Source organism: Phyllostomus hastatus, unplaced genomic scaffold (assembly GCF_019186645.2).
Source record: "Phyllostomus hastatus isolate PE091 unplaced genomic scaffold, TTU_PhHast_1.1 phas_contig_148, whole genome shotgun sequence".
In the NCBI taxonomy this organism is placed as follows: domain Eukaryota; kingdom Metazoa; phylum Chordata; class Mammalia; order Chiroptera; family Phyllostomidae; genus Phyllostomus; species Phyllostomus hastatus.
Window position 1 is genome coordinate 16,190,815 of NW_025333607.1, and position 20,864 is coordinate 16,211,678.

Sequence of the window (20,864 nt, forward strand, 5' to 3'; positions counted from 1 at the left end):
AGTTTGGCAAGGCACTTGCAAAGTCTGGTCTTGCAGGAAACAGCCAAGGAAACGTGTGGAAATAGTTTTTTTTTGGTGCAGTGGTATGGGTGAACTGCAGACAGGAGTAGCAGCTCCCAAAGACCAACCCCAAGGAGCACGTGGCTCTTGTTTTATCTGGCCGGCGCAGCAACGGCCCAAGTTATGGGGCCACAGGGATGTCGTCTAGACCGAGTCTTCTGGCTCTGGCGTTGGCAGGACATAGAACCAGAACGCCAGAGCGTGGGCCAAACATCCCTCTGCATTTTTTCTGGTCGACAGTCAAGCTGGATGGAGACGATATTTCAAACAATTACCCAAGAGCAATAAACAAGAGCATAAAAAGACGGCACAGGACTTTCTTCAGTTCTTGATAGATAAGTCCTGGCTCCCGAGCTATAAAGCGTGACATTTCTGAAGTGTGGATCCTGGAGGTGGGGGGAAAAAAAAAACCACCACAAGAAAAAAATGCACCATCCTAAAGATGGTCTGGCTTTTCCAGCTGGAGGTCATTGTCATTGCCTCAGAGGTGTTCTCTGGGCTCAACCACGGGGCCACAGCAGAAAAACACACCGACGTGAGATTGAAATAATTTATTTACCACTAGAGCACCACAAAAACAGACATACATCGTGTTAAAATACAGCGTAATCAGTCATCAAAATACAAAACAGCTATTCTTATATTCCATTTTTTTAAACCATGCCAACCATAAAATTGTACTGCTGCTTAACACATAAAAACTGCCCCGCCCCCACCCCGCATACTAACCTTCGCCCCCCCCGCCCCTCCCACGGCAATATTTACTTACGGGAAATAAAGACCTTATAGAATCCCCAAACTAAAAAAAAAAAAAAATAATAAGATTCAAGAGATCTTAAAATAGAGCATTTAAAATATTATCAGTGCATTCATGAGGAAAGACAAAATAATACGAAACAAAATGTCATTGCTATCTGAGAAAATACCTGCAGAAATAAAAGTGATTTACATAGAATTCATAGAAACGTGGAAGAGAAAATAAATCAACACTCTCAAATGTGGGATCGGGGGACATCTATCGCAAAGGGTGTTCGCTACTGTGTGCGGTTTTCCATCTCTCGCCTTTCCAGCTTCCAAACTTGTAAACCCAAGTCATCTCTTTCATTAATGGTCAGGAAGTGCCAAAAAAAAAAAAAGTTTACTACATCAAACAACTTCCCTTGGATTTACCCTCATTGTGCTGCTTTTTAAATGAAACTGCAGACTCCATGGTTTGACCTATGGGTTTTTATCTTGATGCTAAATTAGGGACAACGGGCAAACTGACACCTTCCACAAACTGTGACCTAAGGTTACCGCCTCGGCAATCATGTAGCAAATCATTTAATAAAGCAAAGTAAGTGCTAGCCTCAGATCTAGAGAACATGCTCATTCACAGGGGAGAAAAGAATACGTTTTGATGATGGGAGAATTTGGTTTGTGCCTTTTCAACCTTCCTAGGAAACCTACAAAAACCCTAATTTCAGTGAAATAAACAAAATGATTTGTGCTGACCTGTATTTTGTCCTTTAAAAAAAATCAATGAAAAGGCAAGTCTCTCTATTGAACCCTGAACACTAGAAGCCTAACGGAAGTAAAAGAAGTTTCCTACGAACTGTCTGCTTTTCTGAGAACGGGAGGGTGCTGTACACGTGCTGACTGAGCCAGGTGGGAGGGGCCAGGTCTGAGTTTCAGACCTGAGTTTCAGTCAGGTCCGAAAGCCCTTGCTGCAACGCAAACATTTCACTTCATTGTCTCCGGATCAACGTTCGTCCCGAATTTTCCTAACACAGAAGCTTTTTAATGTCTGATTTGATCGGTGATGATGCTTGGAAGAGGAGGGAAGGGGACTGAAGTCAAATCTATCTTTTCCGTAACAGAAAAAAGGACGAGCGGACTCGGGTAGCTCATGTTATAAAAATGGACAATTTATAAAGCACAATGGAGCAAATACTATGAAACATGTACTTTTAGTGCAAGTCAAAATCTAGGGGCTTTATTCAAAAAAATACTAGCCAGCTAAAGGAAACACAGTTCTGTGTGATCGTTAAAAAAAAATAAAAATAAAAAGCCCAAATTTAAGTCCCATCTAAATCAGAGTTGACATTATTACAGAACATTAAAAATATGGTAAAAATTTACACATTACACGCAAAGTAGTTAATGTTTTGATTTAATAGTTTGCAAAAAAAAAAGTCTGCAGATGTGTTTCCAATTACACTGGCTTCTACACTCATCTATTGTAATAATATAGGTATGGTTACATATATCGAAACTAAGAAAAACCTATGGCATAACTAGACAGCGAGAGTTCTAGGTCTGAAGTGTGATGAGTATGAATCCAAACATTGCAACATTTCACGGGTGGACTACACTGACAAAGAACCATTTACAATTGAAAGGCAGAAAAAAATCTTACAGACTTATTCTGACTGCAAGTTTCCTTTATTAACAGGCTTTTCAGCTTTGAACCTTACAAGAAGCTTCCTTAGGCCGTTGGTACATTGCATCGTTTCCAAGGTCTTTCTTTCTCTTAACACCCACTCGCTGGGCCATCTTAAGAACTCTTGTTGAGTTTTCATCCCACTCATCTGGCCTTTTTTCTTTTTTTTTTTTTTCCTGGCTCGGTTGAGTTCAAGTTCCTTAAACCATCCATGAGTTTTCTGGCAAAGGATTTGGTCTCCACTTTATACACCTGTTTTATTTTCCGAGGGCAATGAAATGTTCATTATATAGTAACACACAATAAATAACTCACTGTGCACTCTGAGAGTAAAAACGGGAGGGAGCCTATTGCATAGCAATACAGAAAAATCAAGTGAGGCTGGGGTTAGGGACGCATGTACAGCAACTCCACTGAACGGGATTTTCCTGTTTCTTTTTTTTTTCTTTCACATAATTAACACTAACAAATTCTTCCAGTGTTTATTTTTTTCTTAAAAAAAAAGGTTTTGCTTCTTGTCTCTCTCACTTACAGAGTAGGCGAAATGTAGAATAAAAGCCTTCGTATTTTTTTTCCTTTTGTTTCGAATGCCAGTTTTAACAAACAGAACACAAACTTCCAAAGTGTTTGAACTAGTACCGCTTTTTCAAATAATTTTTTTAACACTGATGGAACAAGGCTCTCTTATGTTTCTTGTCCTGAACATTGTTATTGTTGTCATATCATCATCATCATCATCATCATCATCGTGTGATTATCGTCTTGCCACTTTTTCAAGAATCTTAGCTGCATTTGCATGACTTTACGATCATATTAGAGAGCTGTTCAATCTTGGGTGTTTTGCCGATGTAGTAGAGAATGGTGAGCGGTTCTAAATCCTGGGACACACAGCAAGGAGAAGCGGATGCTTCCGGATTTATGGTATTATATAAGCTGAGAACCTGTAAGGACACCAGAGAGAAAAGACAACAAAAAAAGACAATTAATTTTTAAAGGATCACTCCCTATTCTTATCAGCTGTAGCCCTGAATGGGCCATTTAAATAACTTTTGGTTTACAATGCCCTTGTCTTAACTGCCATTCACGGTCAAAATGGTATGTGTCCCTAGTAATCGATGAATTCATCAGTTTCCTATAGAATCCCTTTTCCATACGTTGCAAATGAATGATTCTTTACAAGTCAGAATGGACAAAACTGCTCATTTGACAGATTTGACAGTTTTTCCAATAAGTCCTCACGTTGATCACTGCTTTGCTACATACACATTCCAGGCTTTCCAAACACATGGCTTTCTTAGTATTTGGGGTTGTCTCTGTACGTCTTTGTAACTACCGTTGTTTCCTGAATGTATATTCTGCCTTCCCATCCAGAGGAAATTTTCTGTGAGGTCAGGCACTTTTTAGACTTTGTTCTTACCTTGCAGTAATTGTTCGCTGGTCAAATAAGACTCATGAGTAAGGCAAAGAAATGAATACACGGATAAGTAGAAGAATACAACTTTTTGCTAATACCTCCATCAGAGTTTCAGTCTACCCTTAGGTATAGGAAAAAAAAAACCTGTCTGCAGTGTGAAATCTTTCTATTCTAACCATCTTCCCAGGTCAATTTAATGTCACCTAAATTTTCACGTAAAAGAGAAAAGGAGAAGGGTGGTAAGCACGCAATACAAGGTATAGGTAATGCACTATAGAATGATATACCTGCAACCTGTAGAATTTTATTACCCATGTCACTCACATGCATTCAGTAAATAAATAAATAGGGAAAAAAGCGTCTTCATGTATCATTGCTTCATCAAAAGCAATCTATATTTTAATTGTTCCCTTTCTTACACTGGGCTTCCAACAATAACAAAAACAAGAATCCGCCCTCCACTTAGCCCCGCCGGGGCCAGCCAGCCCTAAAACAGACGGAGGAGACAGTCCTGCCGTCCGACCCGAACCGTAAACCCCCTTCTTTCTCAAAGGCGAACGTGACTTTTACCGGGGGAAGTATGCAGGTCCCCCCGGCGATGACAGTCATTTCCAAGGATGCCATTAATGTGTTAGGCAAACAGCGAGTGACCTTTTCCTCGAGATTCACTGCGCTGTGTTCAGCCCGAGACAGAAGATCCGTTCAGCGCGGCAACACTGACTACTTTATGAAGCTACCTCTGGCTTCTCGGGGAGCTGTCCAAACCACATATTTGCACCCATGACAGTTATTCTTCCTCTCCCCTGGAAAACAAGCGCGGGCTCTGCCTTCACACACCCCCTCTGTGTATCTGGGAGGGGGAGTTGGGTTTCCACTTGGCAGCGGGACCTCGCCCACATGGCAGCTCCTGTGGCCACGGCCCAGAGGAAGCCGCCTGGCCGGAGAGCTCGGACAGAAGGACAGGCAGCAGCAGGCCACGCTCACGGGGCCAAGCACATGCTCGGCGGCCGCTGCCAACATCTACAGGGGACTTGGGAAAACAGCCGAAGGAAGGTGGGGGCGGGGGCGGTGCGTGGGGCGTATTTATCAACTTCACATCCAGCTTATGGAGGCATTTATAAATAAATAGACTTCATGTTCCGTGAACGCATGATTTTTTCATAGGCAATGAAAGAGGAATTTGGAAAATACGGATTGTCTGAAATAATTGATAACCCTGGAACTCTTTGAGCGCAGCCGAATGCGCTTTGTGATCTTGGCGGTAGATGCACTTTCCTACCCTGCGGTGAAGCCGATTTTTCTAATGCCTCTTTAATAAGGAGATTTGCAGCGGCGTGACTCCAGGGGCAGCCGCGCTGCACAGTGAAATTCAGTAAGGCACGGCATACCGGGGCCTGGTTATTAAACAAGGGGCCTGCCTTCCAAGCGTTGGTTTGTCACGGGCTGTCTGCTCTTGGGCAAGCCACCTAGACGCTACAGATTCCCCTCTCTCTGGAAAAGTGAGAGGCTTGGACAAGATAACTAGGTGGCCTTTTTCATCGTCACCCACCAGAGAGAAGCATTTGGACAAATACCGTTATCACGTAGGAAAGGCCCCTGCTAATCTGCGCTGGGAGCCCTGGCGCCCAGTCTCAGCCCGACCTTCTGAAGTGGCCTTGTGTCCTCACAGATCACCTCCGCGGTCTTCACGTGAACTCTCGAGTTTGGCATTACTGACTTTAAACATACTTTTGGGTGGAGACATTCCTTCTGACCAGAAAGAATTGAGGTTCGAAGAAGCGACACGACCTGCTAATTGTCAGAGGCTAGTGGTTCGCTTGGCCGAAGCATCTGCCGAAGCGTCAGCGTGCTTCCTTTCCATGGGACCACCCGGCACCGGGACCATCGGAATTCTTCTGGAAATACAGTTGACCCCTGAACAACACACGTGTGAACTGCATGCGTCCACTTAGATTCAATAGGTACACAGCCAGCCCTCAATATCTCGGATGTTTGCTTCTGCATATTCAACCAATCGCAGATGGGGAGGGCCGACAGGAGGAACTGCCCTGCTCCCTACCACATAAGGGACTTGAGGGTCTGCAGGTTTGGGTATCTGGGAAGGGTCCTGGAACAAATACCTTGTAGATACAGAGGGATGACTGGCATTAACTCTCGGAGGAGTCAAAAGTTATCCGTGGATTTTCAACTGCGTGTGTGTAGGGCGGTCAGTGCCCCTAATCCCTGCATCGTTCCAGGGTCAAATGCTATCGGCAGGTACACATTAGCCAGCCGAGAAGAGAAGAGACAAGTCAACCAAATGCTTACCCTACTGTGCTGAGTGTCCGAACTCCATAAATATGGGCATGCCCCGGCACAGAAGTTGGCATTGTACCCTTTAGGTTCATGGATCCATTTCCACCCAAGATCCCTCTTGAAATCAATGTAAAGTGGACGCAGGCAGCAATTATCCTGCACATTTCTGTTAAAAGAAGAGCAATGGGGATTTTAAAGCTTATTTTCCTTCTGCCCCTCACCCCAACCAGAAAAGTGACTCATCCATTTATTCAACAAATATCTGTAAGCAAATATCACAGGCCAGGTCTTAATGGTTTAACTGTCATCTAAGTGACCTTCATGATGGGGGGTTGGGGGGACTAGCTGGGGTGACTTTCCCTTTTTAATTCTACAGCATGACCCCTCTGAACGTGACTTTGAAAATCAAGCCTTTCCCATGATGGACTGGATAGAAGCAGAGGGTGGCTGATGGAGGCCAGCCTCTGTCCAACCCACACGGCACAGAGTGGCCATCCAGCCTCAAACATGAAACGATGAAGTGCAACAGTTATCTCAAAGCTCCATCTCAGGTATTTTCCTTTGAAAATAAATCCTTTGCTTCACGTCATGTTTCTTGATCTAGGAATGAACCAAAGATCAAGAACCATGGCATCTTGCTTAGTAGGAACACTGGCCCTGACCCCCCCCAAAACGCCATGTCCCTGTGAACTTGGACACTCTGTGCACCTAATCGGCGAGGACCCCTCGCGGCCCTACAGCTCTGGAAATCGAGAGAGAGCTCGCCTCTTAGCAGGCTTGATGAGAAGCCCTGGGAGCACACTCACACTCTCCCTCCACGGACTCACGTGGGAAAGGGGATAAGTCTGTGTCGCTCTCACTTCCCACATATCCTGCAGCTAAAGGCGTGACAGAGAGCGTTCTTCTTCCATCTCTCTCATCCCTGTTACTGCGAAAGTGCTGTGACCGCGGGCCCTGCGCCGTGAGGACCAAGGCTTCATGCAGGGGGCGAGTCCCCGAACCAGGCCCCCTTGCTCTGGGGAGCAGAGAGCGGATCTTCCTCTCCAGCCCCAAAGGGCTTGCTAAGGACTCGGGAGGTCGCAAGATGGTGAGTACAGCACGGAAATAACAACTACACTCAGCCTCTGGGAAGAGGGATGTCAGGAAACGTGGGGCCGCCCTGTTCTGTGCCTGGCCTTACGCAGTGCGTGCGGGTCACAGAACGGGCCAAGGCAGTGCAAGAGGTACCGGACGCAATCCCTTCGTGCTATTTTTGTTTTCTTTACCTAAAGCAATAGGCTGCATCCAAGGCGCGCTTCTTCCGCCGGTTGGACTGTTGTGACTCAAGTCTGTAGGAGGGTAACAACATTAGCAGGAGGTGTGGGGTCTTCCCACTGTTTTTTTTCCTAGTGGACTTTATAGTTTTCTGATCACCACTGGTATATGTGGAGGTGCCATCAATACCTTGAAAAAATGCATTTGGGTAATCAACATTTAGCTTTACCTTCATCAAATATTATCAGCCCTATTTTCTTGTCTGTTTGTTTGCTTCTATTGCCACAGAGAACAGTGATGACTGGCAACAGTCACTCCCCACAGAACCAGGTATGGGACAACAGGACGGCAGCGGGCGACAACGAGGACTTCTAAAGGGGGCTCTTGTCAGAAGGCCATTCAGGGTCTAAGACAGGGCTTGCTGGTTCTGAAAGTCACTACGGAAGAAGTCTTTGACCCCTAGTCCCGGGGCAATCTAGACAGGTGACCTGAGTCGACCCTCAGTGCAGGCTGTGTCCAAACCCTTCCGTGACGGGACACACAGCAGCCGGACCTGCCCGGTCACCCGTGGGCTCGCACTCTTCTTGGGACCACGGAACATGAAAGCCTTTCCTAATGGCTATAAACTAAGCCCGACACTGACGTGCAGTGAATTAGGTTCCAGGGAAACAGAAGTGGCCCTTCCCTAATACTATCTGGGGAGGCTGGGAAGAAAGGGCTTTTTCACTGAATTTATGACATCCTTAACACTTCCCTGATTCCATCTGAGAGGGGGAAACTCGAGCACCCCGAAGCCCTCGGAGGAGACTGCCAGTTTCAGCATTTAATCTCCTCCCGGAGGGAAGCCGGAGGAGGCTTGAGAGTGACATAAATCTCTCGACCCCCGGGAGGGGTTCTCCATGAGCTGAGGCCACGGCAGCCTTCTGCAAGCAGATGGTGTCACTTAGGGGAAGGGAATCAGCGGCCTGACCTGGCGGTGCTGCACCCGCAATGGCACCCACTTCCCTCTCAGCCCCTGGTCATCCAATAACTCATTATCTAACAGCCTTTGGCCCTGGCCGGGTGGCTCAGTTGTTTAGAGCATCGTCCAGTACACCAAAAGGTGGCGGGTTCGATTCCCAGTTGGCATGCACAGAGAAGGCAACCAACTGATGTCTCTCCCGCACATTGATGTTTCTCTCTCTCTCTCTCTCTCTCCCTCTCCCCCACCACCCCCTTCCTCTCTCTCTCTGAAATCTATAAAAAACATATCCTTGGGTGAGGAGTAAAAAATAAACCCCTTTAACATGCCACTGGATGCCTATGTACTGTGGGCATCTCCTCATTGTCCTTGACTTTGGCTACTTCACTAACAGGTGAGCAAGGGGCTGGAGGACACTACGACCTTGTTTATAAACTACAGTCCAAGCCTGATAAGGAAGGCAGTCAGAATCCTGGGCACCCACTAGTCAACGTGAAGTGGTCCCCCACACGGGAGTCAGCGGAAGGGGCTGTGGAGCGAGGGGCTTTCCCTCTTCTCTGGCATACAACTGTGGGGTCCTGACGCTGGTTTGGGGGACTTGCTTGAATGCCGAGCATAGATGGAAAGTTGGTTTGCTTAAATGAATATAGAGCTTAACTGTTGAACAGCGTGAGGGCTGGCCCGTCAGTCAGTCAGTATCACCAAGTCATCACTGGGCATCGAACAGCACAAACCAGGAAGCAATTCCTGTCTTCCAAACCTTTCTGCCTTCCCGTGTCTCTCTCCAACCATACCTCGGCCCAAGCCAGTGCAACTCCCAGGCCTCCCCGAGCAATCCCACTTTCGCATGCGAACTGACTTCATCCCCCGCGAGATTAACGACAACACAGGCCCTCCCCGCCACGCCTCAGACGGCTAGGTTTCACTTACCTGCAAATCTTGCTTCTAGTTCTTCGCTTTTATTGGGGATGATGTAATTGTTAGATGCTACAAAGGTGCAGCAGGGACAGTGTAAACTTATTTTAAACCCCAGGTTCCTGTCTGGAAAACAGGAAGATAAGGAGGTCATTTGCATGCACATCAGTGCCCTCAAACCTGCAGCCAACTTGCAATAACTGGGGGTCGCTAGGCATGTAGGGGGGTCAGCAGAGGGTGGGGGGGGTTACCTTTATGGTGGAGCCACTCGTGCACGGCATCGGTCACATCAAAGGAGAGCCATTCCCCTTCGGCTCTTGTTTTCACAACTTTGCTGTCGATGTAGCGCTGGTTTGGTGACGTCACATCCTTGGCTTTGAGAATCTAGAAGGGAGAAGAGGGAGGGACAGGACTCAGTGGGCATGAGGACAGCAGGACAACAACACCAGAGCTGGGCAGCACGGTCTCCCGGCTCTCTAAATTTAGCTCCGTGCCAGCATCTCCATGCGGCGTCCTCGCGAAAGCACGGCCATGAGCAGGAAAGCATCACGCCAGGCCGTTCGCCGTGAGAAACAGAGCTACTAAATCAGCTGTGTGTTAGGATAAAGGTGACAGGAACCATAAAGCCGAGTGTCTAAGAGAAAGTGACAGTAATTATTTTACTTTGCTGACATAAGCTGTGCAAGCCTTCAGCCATAAATTCTGCACTGCGCAGTTAATGGTTTTGTTATTCTGTTTCCTGACATTTCATTTGGGGAGCTGGGCTGTGGGGAGGGGTCTGGGTCAGAGGGCCCATGCTCCCCCTCCGCAGGCCCCTGGATTATAAATCGCCTGCTAATAAAGAGAGGAAGGTCCTGACCCTGGTTCCTAAATCCACTGGCATTAAAAAACGCGGCATGCCTCAGCTCTTGAGGTAAGTCTTGAGCTGGGGTTTTTACTCTCAGTGTGACTTGCCATGATTTATAGAGATATTCCATACCCCGCAGATTAAGCACGGATTTGGGCAGGAGAGGCCTGGCCCGGTGCGTGGTGCACGTCTGAGACCAAGTCAGCCTGAACACTAAGATTTAGAAGGATGCATTTAGTGCAAATAAATAAACAGCAAGTGTAGACATTCTTGAATTTCTGTAGGAAGTGAACATCGTTAAGGGTTAAAAAAAACTCTGTCTTTAAATGACAATGGGTCTGTTTCCTTTTTTTTTTTTTTTGGATGTATTAGGGGGACAAGTTACCAAAATTGCCTGGGTTTCAGGTGCACAATCTTACAACACCTCATCTGAACACTGTATTGTGTGTTCACCCCCCCCACCAAAGTCGTCAAGCATCCATCCATCACCATTTAACCCCCATCCCTCCCTCCACCCCCTTCCACCCCGTCCCTCCAGCAGTCACCATGCCGTGTTTTCAGAACCAGCCAAACCAGGACCCTAAGTCTCCCAGAGCGATATAGCCTCCCTACCCAGAGCCTCGGCCTGCCTTTCCTCAGGGTTTAGCGGGGCTTGAGCCCTATGCTGCTTTCTACCGCCGCCCTCCCGACATCGAGTCTGACTCCTCCGTGGTCCTTTCAGACAGATGGCTCCAGTCTCTCCAACAGGTTCCTAAGCTTCCTCGGGGAACGTGACTTCAATGCGATGTCATTTCAAAGCACAGCGCTTGATTTAATTGAATGGCTATCTGAATGTCTAGAAGATTTATTGACTCTCCTTTAAACTTTGTAAAACAAACACGAATAATCTTCCTGTGGATTTTAAAATATACTTCTCTTCTGTGTGTATATATGATTTGTCTCAGGTCATTTGGCAACAAATGCATCCTAGAATATTTAGCATTATGGTAGAGTAAGGTTTTTTTTTTTTTCTGGATTAAGCAAGTTTACAGAAGGAAAGAGATTCATACAATTGAACTCGGAGGTGCTGGCGTGAATTTTAGACAAACCCGACTAGCAGAACTTGAGGTCTGCAAGTCCAGCAAATTCTGAGGTCCAGCAAATCCCACTAAGTGGGGGGAATCTAATCAGGGCTCCTCCAATAGGCAAGAGAGGTTCTTTGTGAATTAAAGAAGCAAATACACATGACTTGAGGGCTGGGCAACGCTGAGGTCTGGCCTTAGTGCACGTTACTTTAACATAATTCTCAAAACACTGCTGTGAGGTCGATTAGGAAAAGCGAACTCCGGGAGGTTAGGTCGCTCTCCCCACGTCTCCCAGTGCACAAGGGTAGAGAGAGCCCGGAGCAACGCTACCGTTCCCCACTGCAGAGCTGGAGTTCGAAGGCCGTAGGGTGGTGGGGGTTGGGGTTGGAGCACGAGTCCCCCGTGCCCTCTTCCGGGGGACAGAGAACGTGAGATGACCGAGGCAAAGATGTTTAATGAGATTATAATCACTGTTGGCACACAATGAAAACATGAATTGTGGCACGCACGCAAAGTTAATGCCGATAACTTTAAAAACCAAGCCACACAGCTGCCGATCCACTGAAAACCAGACTTTGCCTTGAAAACGCTCCCGGTTGGGCAAATGAGATTCCACCTAGCGAGCTCTGAATAAATGGTATACTTAACCTAATCTAGGATAACAATGAGAAAACAATGGTGGAGAAGTTTCCACGTACTTTCATCTGCCTCATTGCCTAAAAACAACTAATATACCCAGAACTCATTTTTTCTGTCTTAAAATTTCCCCCCTAGCTGGCCTCCTATAATGATGCATTATTTTATAATGTTTTGTGTATCTTCTTTGCTCCTAATTAGCATAGTGTGTATCTTAGTCACGTTCATACCCTTAACATTTAGACATACTGTCTAGAACAAAACATTGCTCTCGTTGTTGAATTAATTACATATAATATATATTAATATATCTATGATGCACTTGTATAAACATAAATATAATACATATAAATATATGTAGTCTCAGAATTTTAAAAATAAATCATGACCATATCAACCAAATAGGCAGGAAACACACTGGAAAATCTATGGAAATTCTTCACCTCACAGTGAAGAAATAAATCTGGATGATCTTGCTTGAAAAGTGAACCAAAGAAGAGCAAAAATATTCTGAAACATTTTTCTTTGTAAAATCTCATTAGAAGGGAAGCGCTTCTTAGCCACAGAACAAACACGGGTAGGTTCTGACAATGAACAACTTGGTACTGTCATGTGGGCAAAAGGCCCTCTATGTCTTCTTACTAGTTCAAGACCAGGCCAATTTAAACCACCCAAGAAAGGCAGCCAGCCAGCGACATGATTCTGGAACGTGGAAGTGACTTGCCGTCTCAAGCTTTCTGGCCAAGGAGTTCTTAAACGCACTTGTTGCAGCTTAACTCCCTTCTCCCTGGTCCGGTCCTCCATGCGGCAGGAGACAGCTGCTCTCCGTCACTCAGAGAATATCCCTGCTGTTCCTGGAGGCTGTTACTAAGTCCCCTCAGCATGCTCCAGTACTCTCTCTCTCTCTCTCTCTCTCTCTCTCTCTCTCTGTAAGCTAAATAAACCCAGTTCCTGAAGCTGATACTTACAGGGTCAGTGTCCCAAACCTTTCATCACATGGTCTCTAACAAGGATGAAGGATGCTATATAAAAGCACACCTCCCCCAGCTTCGTGATTTCGCTTCAGAACTGGCTAGAAAACCTTCCAATCACGTCTCAAAGTCTCCAGCCTTGACTTCAAAGGTCTCTTCTTTCTAAGAACAGGCACAACCTCCTTACTCCCTGTTTACCTGCTGCATACCACCCGCGCTAAGGGACACTGGAAGGGAAGAAAACCAGCCCACTGCTCTTACCCGTCAGCCCTTTCTTCAGCTCAAGAATGTATACAGAAATGGCCAGATCAGTCAGCTGCCCATTCGATTTTAGCCTTGCTGTCTCTGCCTTTCCCTAATCTCCCAACGAGTGTGTTGGGTGTTAACAGTCGTGAATATACAGATGTTTTCTGTACAACCACAGGTGTTTCTGAATTTCTTTATACGTCTTTACATGGCAAAGAAAATTCAGTTGAATAGTAGAAACTCTCCTAACAACTGGCCTGGTTAACCAGGACGGGGCATTTGTCCTGCGATGTGCATTAGTGGATGCCTCCTGAATGCTAGGCCTTGTTGCTAGAAAGCTCCTGTCTAATAACTCCCGGGCAAGTCTGGCCTCCTCTGTTGAGTTGTGCACTGAGTGGGTAGCGACCGTATGTGTTTCTAAACCTGTTTATGATAGCTGGACTTGATATTGTAATTATACGAGTTAATGGAACGGTCTAGACACTGATGAAATACAGGACCAAAGTAAAGAGAGCTTTTGCTTTTTTTTTTTTTTTACTCCAGTGGAGTGCCTTAGAAAATCTTCATAAAGATAATTTGCTTCAATTTTTTTTGTAAAAGTTTGGTGATTCCTCAAAAAAAAAGTAAATGTAGAATCACCATATAATCCAGCAGTTCCGCTCGCAGGCGGACACCCACAAGCACTGAAAGCAGGCGCTTGGGCAGAGACTTGTGCACCGATGCCCACGGCAGTGTCACCTGCAGTAGCTGGAAGGCGGAAGCGACCTAAGTGTCCATCCATAGACATACACATACTAGAACTTTATTCGGCCATAACAAGGAATGAAATGCTGATCCACGTGGCAACATGGATGCACCTTGAAACCATTGTGCTAAAGGAAATAAGGCAGGCACAAAAGGACACATGTTATATGGCTTCACTTCTCTGAGGCACCTAGAACAGGCGAATTCATGGAGATAGAAAACAAAACAGAGGTTCCCAGGGGCTGTCAATTAAATGTTTCTAGAATTCTTGGCTGTAATTGATATTTTTCTTTACATAACAGAACAACAGCCATTCCTTAGGGAACAAAAAAGAGAGCTTCTAATGCATTGCAAATGAGATTTAGCTGTCTATCATGTAGCTACCACCCACAGTGATGTTGGAATGTTACCTTCACTATGTTATCTATATTATATTCAAATTATCCACGTATCACCTTTGGCAAGCCTCTGAGCTCTCCACTGAATTACAAAACTCCCTACATGAAAGCATCCATTCATCTCTCTGCCACTGGAAAGCAGCCAATCAGGGAGTGGAGAGAGGCAAAAGTCACTGGTGTTATCCAATAGTTCGGGGCAATAAATAAATAAAAGAAATAATAGCCCAGATGCAAAATTGCAGCTAGAGGAAATCTTCGTCTTAAAGGCATAATGACGTAAATTAACTCAGGATTTGGCTTAGACGCGAAGAACAGCTCTCCCACTCCCATGAGGCATTGCGAAGAGCTGTAAGGAAGCCTTGGGAGCTCTATTTTACTTTGCACGCTCAGGCATCAACAGACCTACAGGAGAGCCCAGAAGCCAAAGCAACCGGACTTCTACTGGAAAGGGAAACTTCGCCACGGGGCAGCAGAGAAAACCTGCCACCAGCTTCGCCAGCCTCAGTGCACCTTGCTGTTGTCTTAAAACGCATTGAATGCGTTCAATGCAGTCAGTGTAAACGTTCGCCGTGGCTCGCACGGGTTAGCAAACGGACTGAACACACACTGTGCTGGCCATGAGCGCCACCCTCTCGGGTCTGCCGGACTTGGAGTTATGGACCTCGGCATCATGAAGTGCTGGCGTCAGAAAGGCGCGGAGGAGTCATCTGCCCCGAAACAATACGAGGCATTCTCCACCATCTCTGTCTCCGAAGGCTTCTCCCGAGGTGTGAGGAGTCCTGCCCTTCTTCGCCACCGGACGAGCCGTTCCCTTTCCTCTGCGGCCCCAGAGATGTCTCAGAAAAACCCACGTGTGTGTAGAAGTCACTAGTGTAGTGATGAGGCTCCTGGGCTTTGAAGTCAGGCAAACATATAGCATCACGTACTGACTCAGTGACCTTATTTATGAAAGGGTTGATAAAACCCACTCATATGTTCTTTTAGAGAATTAAATGACTCGGAGAAGGCCAAGAGCCTATGACATTGCTCGGTGTTCGATAGATGTGAGTGATTATTATAATCAAGTCACTTACCTGGTCAAAACCTTCCAGAAGCTTCTGCCGTCTGGTGAATAAACTTCAGATTGCTCAGATCAGTATTTAAGACACAACTAGCCACCACCCTGTCATCCTAAAGATGAGCCTCTCATTTCTGGAATCCCAACCTAAACACAGTCCCTAAACCATATATTTTATGTCCCAAACGCTGTATTTAGATAAGTATCCCTACTGATTTTCTCCTAAAAATGAGACAAATCATAGAACAAAAAAAACCTTTCTATTATTTCTTCACTCCAGCTGAGGAATATAAAATTAAATGTTTTAATTTTTTAGTAAAAAAAATAAAAACTGTATTTTTACTCCAAAGGCAGCACTCTTGTCCTGGCCCCCAGCGATCGCTGGTTGTGCGGAGTGGCCAGCCCCTGGCCCTCAGGGGCTCCCAAGGGAAAAGCTGCATATGTGTGTGTGTGTGTGTGTGTGTGTGTGTGTGTGTCAACGTTAATTTCTCCCAGGGGAGATCAAGCCCCGAAAAGACAGAGGGGAACAAAGCATGGAAGTCTCCACGCACCCCGTGTTCTGGTTTGCTGACGCTAGCAGCTTCGAGAAGAGGTGTTCCTTGCTTTAATTTGGGAGGAATCTGACGCTCTGGGTGGAAATCTCGATAATCCCGCATCTACTCTCATGCAGACAGACACCAGCACACACTGGGCTTATCCGCGGGAGAAACACCCAATTCTCCCTAATCCTTCCACATCCATCCTCCAGAAAACTTTCATGGCCTCGGGGGCGGCGGGGGGGCCTTCTGTCCTCACGACAAAACAGCCCCGCGCACACCCCACAGAGATTATATGCATATAACATACATTATGTGTATATGAAAACAAAAAGAATCACCAGTTAGTGTAAGCAGTTTTATACTATATTTTGCCTTTTCTAGTCTCTATACTGCACTGTGAAATGAAAATTAGGGGAAAAAAGCCAAGAAAGAGAATTCCCAGAGAGTTGGAACTCAGGGGCAGAAACACGGCTCTGCGTTCCCGCCTGACAGCAGCCCCTAGAACGAGGCCGGGTCACTCTGCGGGTGCGGGCCGAACAAGCCGACAAGCGGCCTGGTCACCCTCGGGGACCTCCCGGCTCCCCGACGCCATGGCCTGTAACCGCCATGATTCCTTTGTACCTGCAGCCCCCTGGGAGGTGGTAAGGGAGGGAGGGATACCTCGCCAGAGCTCCGCCACAGCCTCAGAGTAGACTCCTGCGGCATCCACACCGGCCTCCAAAGACAGACGCCCATAGAAAGACGGCCTCTGGCCCTGGCTGGGGTAGCTCAGTGGATTGAGCACGGGCTGCGAACCAAAGCATCACAGGTTCGATTCCCAGGCAGGGCACGTGCCTGGGTTGCAGGCCACAGCCCCCAGCAACCGCACATTGATGTTTCTCTCTCTCTCTCTCTTTCTCCCTCCCTTCTCTCTCTAAAAATAAATAAATAAAATCTTTAAAAAAAAAGAAAGACGGCCTGAGTCACTCTATCGTCTCTTCTTCCACGTGGTGCATGGTCCCTGCTGGACACCTGTCCACGCGCCGTGAGGATGAAGGACGGCACATGGAGAGCTTTATGGAAATGACACACACAGGCAAGTCCCTCTCTTGTGACGAAAACGCCCTATATTTCCCTATTGTTGCCCGTTTGCCCGTTCTCTACAGACGGGCCTCTGTGCGGACTGTGCGTGCACGAGTGAATCCATGTCTGCAGGTGGAGGACGAAGGAGCCCTTTGTGTGGTCAGCAGTCCCGCGGAAGCTGCAGCCCAGTCACATGCCTAGAGCCGCTGTCTGTGAATCACGCAGCGGAGAAAGAGATCCGGCCGGCCAGAAGTCACATGAGCACAGGCAAGGAGAGAAACATACGGTACGGCCGCTGATGGCAGACTCTGAGGGGAAACTGAGTCAGGTCCGTCCTTAAGGCTGAGCCGCACAGCCTGGGACAATGGATTCTGACAATCACCATTGGTCCCTGCCTCAGGGCGGGAACCAGTCTCCCCGACAAGTCTTTAAGCTTTCTGGGGCCGTAGCTTCTGATGTTCTTATTTGATCTTCCTTTCCAATCCCACTCTGCCCGGACACGAACACACTCACACCTGGGGAGCACACTTCTCACACCCTTGCCCACTTCCTGGCTCCCGATACACATGTGGCCTCTTCTGTAATGTAAGCCCCTGCTTGGATTCAGCGGAGCACTTTGATTTAGGAGGTGTGACGATAAAGTAACAAGTCTAAGAAAATGATAATGCGTCTGGTTTTTCTACAAACGTGCAGGTTTATAGGTTACCCAAAAATATCAGTTTCATTCATTGATGGTATCATATTTTAACTCCATGGTTTTTACCCACTTAATTAACATTAGCTGTGAATAAATAACAGAGAATGGATATATATATATATGTATATATATATAAAATATATATACACATATATATGTATATATGTATATATATGTATATATATACATGTATATATACTTGTATGTATATATATATATACATACACATACACACGTGTATGTTTCTATTTCTTTTTCATATAAACAGAAGGACGTCTTTAAGACAAATGTAGCAGAATTCCTAAATCCAAATAGATGAATGGCTGCTCACATAACCCTGGATCAGAGGGGATCCTGTCCGTCAGAGATGACTGATGTCATTACAGCATCGTCTTAGAACCACAGGCCAGCTCCAGGGGGAACAGAACCTGCGTTCCAGATGACAAGCAAAACCCGGGTCACCACCTACTCCTTGTGCGCCCAGCGTGCCCGACCCTTACACAGAAACTCAGGGGACAAGAACAGCCGTCAACATTCTGTGGTGGAGAACTGTGGCTCAGGCTGATGTGTGACTGGTAAGAGCAGAAAGCTAATGAGCAGGTGAACCCAGGGCTGATGGGCAGCAACGTTTCTCTTCTTTCCTGCCCTGGGCTGCTTGCTCACCGGCAACGGAACGAGACCATCGCCCGCAGAGCGAGCTGAAGACGGGACCTAAGGGGAGTAGGAAGTAAACTGCAGGGGCAGCCACAGGGAACCCACGCTCCGCAGCAACAGGGGCCAGGGTGAGGGTTCACTCGTAAGAGATCTCGAGCACATTTTAAAGTTAAGGGACTGTTGCTTTAAAAAGTTCAACTTCAATGCTTTGGAAATGGTAATAATATTAAATAATAATAGTAATCATGGTCGATGGTCACCATCAAGTAGACAGATATTCTGCTAGGAGTGTCCCTGTATTCTCTACCTTATAAAGTCCTGGCCAGCCCTGGCTGGCATAGCTCAGTGGATTGAGCGCAGGCTGCGAACCAAAGTGTCGCAGGTTCGATTCCCAGCCAGGGTACATGCCTGGGTTGCAGGCCATAATCCCCAGCAACTGCACATTGATGTCTCTCTCTCTCTCTCTATCTCCCTCCCTTCCCTCTCTAAAAAATAAATAAATAAAAATCTTTAAAACAAAAAAGAAAAAAAAAGTCCTGGCCCAGTAGGTGCTTGTATCCACAGTTCGCAGGTGTGGAAATTGTCTCCATGACGTGACATCCTCCGACTCCCCAAAGGGGCAGGGCCACACTTCGAACCCACACTGGCCCAACTGCAAAGCCTGTGTTCTCTCCACTGGTTTGGCAAAGTGGTCAAGGGCATGGCCTCTGGGGCCAGATTGCCCGGGTTCTAATCCTGGCTCTGCCTCTTCGAAGCTACATAGGCAGAACAAGTTTCTTAACTTCTCTGTGCCTCAGTCTCCCCATTTGTAAGATGAAGATAATAACAGTACCTACCTTCTAGGGTTATTGAAAGGATTCAATGAATCAGTCTCCATATAGCACTTAAAACAGTGCCCAGCACATGGTGAGCTGTGATAGCAATGATCACTGACGTTGTTCCTGAGTCCCATTACGAGAACAGGCACAGTTAGTGAGTTCTACTGCATGGTTAGTAACATCGTTTTGATACAGTGGGATGGAACTGCCATCCACACGAGTTTCCGGGCTCTGTCTGCTCACGAACCCCTCGGCCACCTCATCCCTAAGGCAAACGATAACGCTCCGATTTCCATAGGAAACAAGCCTGCCATTTGATCAGGTTTTTAAAAACCCTGAGATATTAATAGCCTTGTGCAAACAAAGTGTTTATTATACCTCACGGCTTTTTTCTTTTAAGTGGGTTACTACACGGTGTGTGCCTCCCAGGCGGCGCCGGGGCGGGGTCGGCGTGGAGGGCACGGTGTGCTGTAAAATTCTGCCCAACACACAGCACAGTCTACCATTTTTTCCCAGGAGCACTTTCTGCAAGTCTAATTGAACAGACAGTCAGTTTTGTTGGCTGACCTCTTTTTATTTTACACCCCTTGGGGCAACATGCGAAATGAAAGCTGAACTGTGTGTGTGTGTGTGTGTGTGTGTGTGTGTGCACGTGTGTACATGAGGCAGGCACACACATGTGTTTGGGGAAAAGGGGGATATTTTCATGAACTCCCTTAGTGTCGTACTCCCCAAAATGTTAGGATCCCCAACCTTCTTCATTCGGCAGCAATAGGGTCCCTTAAAAAGCAAGCCTATGCCATCAACCTTGAACTTTCACTCTAAACCCTTAGGGGTGTGCATAGTTTGAAATTGTTTGCAGAGATGATATATGTGTGCATAGAATGTTCATGAAAATGGCTGGCGACTCACTTCTCACACTAGCGTCTTTGCTTACTTAGTTGACTCCATAATCCCCACTTCACCCTTTTATCCTCAATATGGAAACATCACTTAACATTTACTATACAGCTTGAAACCAAAAATAAAATGGTATGAACGGCGTAGGATCTACATACTGTTTTGTAGATCTTTGCGACTTGGCCCTAAAAATGCTATTTTATCACATCTGACAAACCAGCGACTGCCTAAATGCAAGTTGAAATCGGCATTAAAGCCTGGCTGGTGTAGCTCAGTGGATTGAGCGCGGCCTGCGAACCAAAGTGTCGCAGGTTCGATTCCCAGTCAGGGTACATGCCTGGGTTGTAGGCCATGACCCCCAGCAACCGCAGATTGATGTTTCTCTCTCTCTCTCTTTCTCCCTTCCCTCTCTAAAAAATAAATAAATAAAATCTTTTTAAAAAATCGGCATTAAAATCCAACCCTTGAACAAAGAGGTCAGAGAAGGCAGGGGGACAGATTGTATTTTACTCTCCTCTGTCAACATTTTTACAGGGTATTTTGTAGAGGATGGAGTTCCCTGGTCAAGGCCATGGTGACTTCGACTGAGGCTGGGTGTCTGTCTGTCCCCAAAACTGAATGGCCACATGGCTCCTCCTAGGGCCACAGTCAGGAAATCTCAGGTTCCTTTGAAATCTACGAGTTTGATCTCCGTACGTCCACCTGCTGATGAACAGAAACCCATCCACCGACTGCATCCTACCGGGCTACCTGGCACCAAGGTGGGCAGCCTCCCAACAGCCCTGTGCAAAAATCGGACATTTTTCTCCTGATGCTTGATACTGTCTGAGCCCAGCACATCCCATTGCCTCCCAGGGAGTTCTTTTTGCATGAAGGTCTTAGTGGGCTGAAGCAAATAAGTTCATCTTAA

General features: G+C 46.6%; 1 protein-coding gene across 3 annotated transcripts in view; it reads right to left on the bottom strand.

Annotated features, from left to right (window-relative positions):
* Positions 1 to 818: 818 nt before the first annotated feature.
* TGFB2 (transforming growth factor beta 2) overlaps positions 819 to 20,864 on the bottom strand; it is a 68,123-nt gene continuing 48,077 nt past the window's right edge. For 2 of the 3 annotated variants that reach the window (XM_045817386.1, XM_045817381.1), the window contains 5 exons: positions 9,573 to 9,705; positions 9,337 to 9,447; positions 7,457 to 7,634; positions 6,204 to 6,357; positions 819 to 3,423 (listed from right to left, as the gene is read on the bottom strand). In XM_045817386.1, the coding sequence (XP_045673342.1) occupies positions 3,265 to 3,423; positions 6,204 to 6,357; positions 7,457 to 7,634; positions 9,337 to 9,447; positions 9,573 to 9,705 (735 nt within the window). In that variant the 3' untranslated portion in view covers positions 819 to 3,264. The remainder of the gene's footprint in view (positions 3,424 to 6,203; positions 6,358 to 7,456; positions 7,635 to 9,336; positions 9,448 to 9,572; positions 9,706 to 20,864) is intronic. The other variant, XM_045817395.1, reaches the window with a different exon arrangement.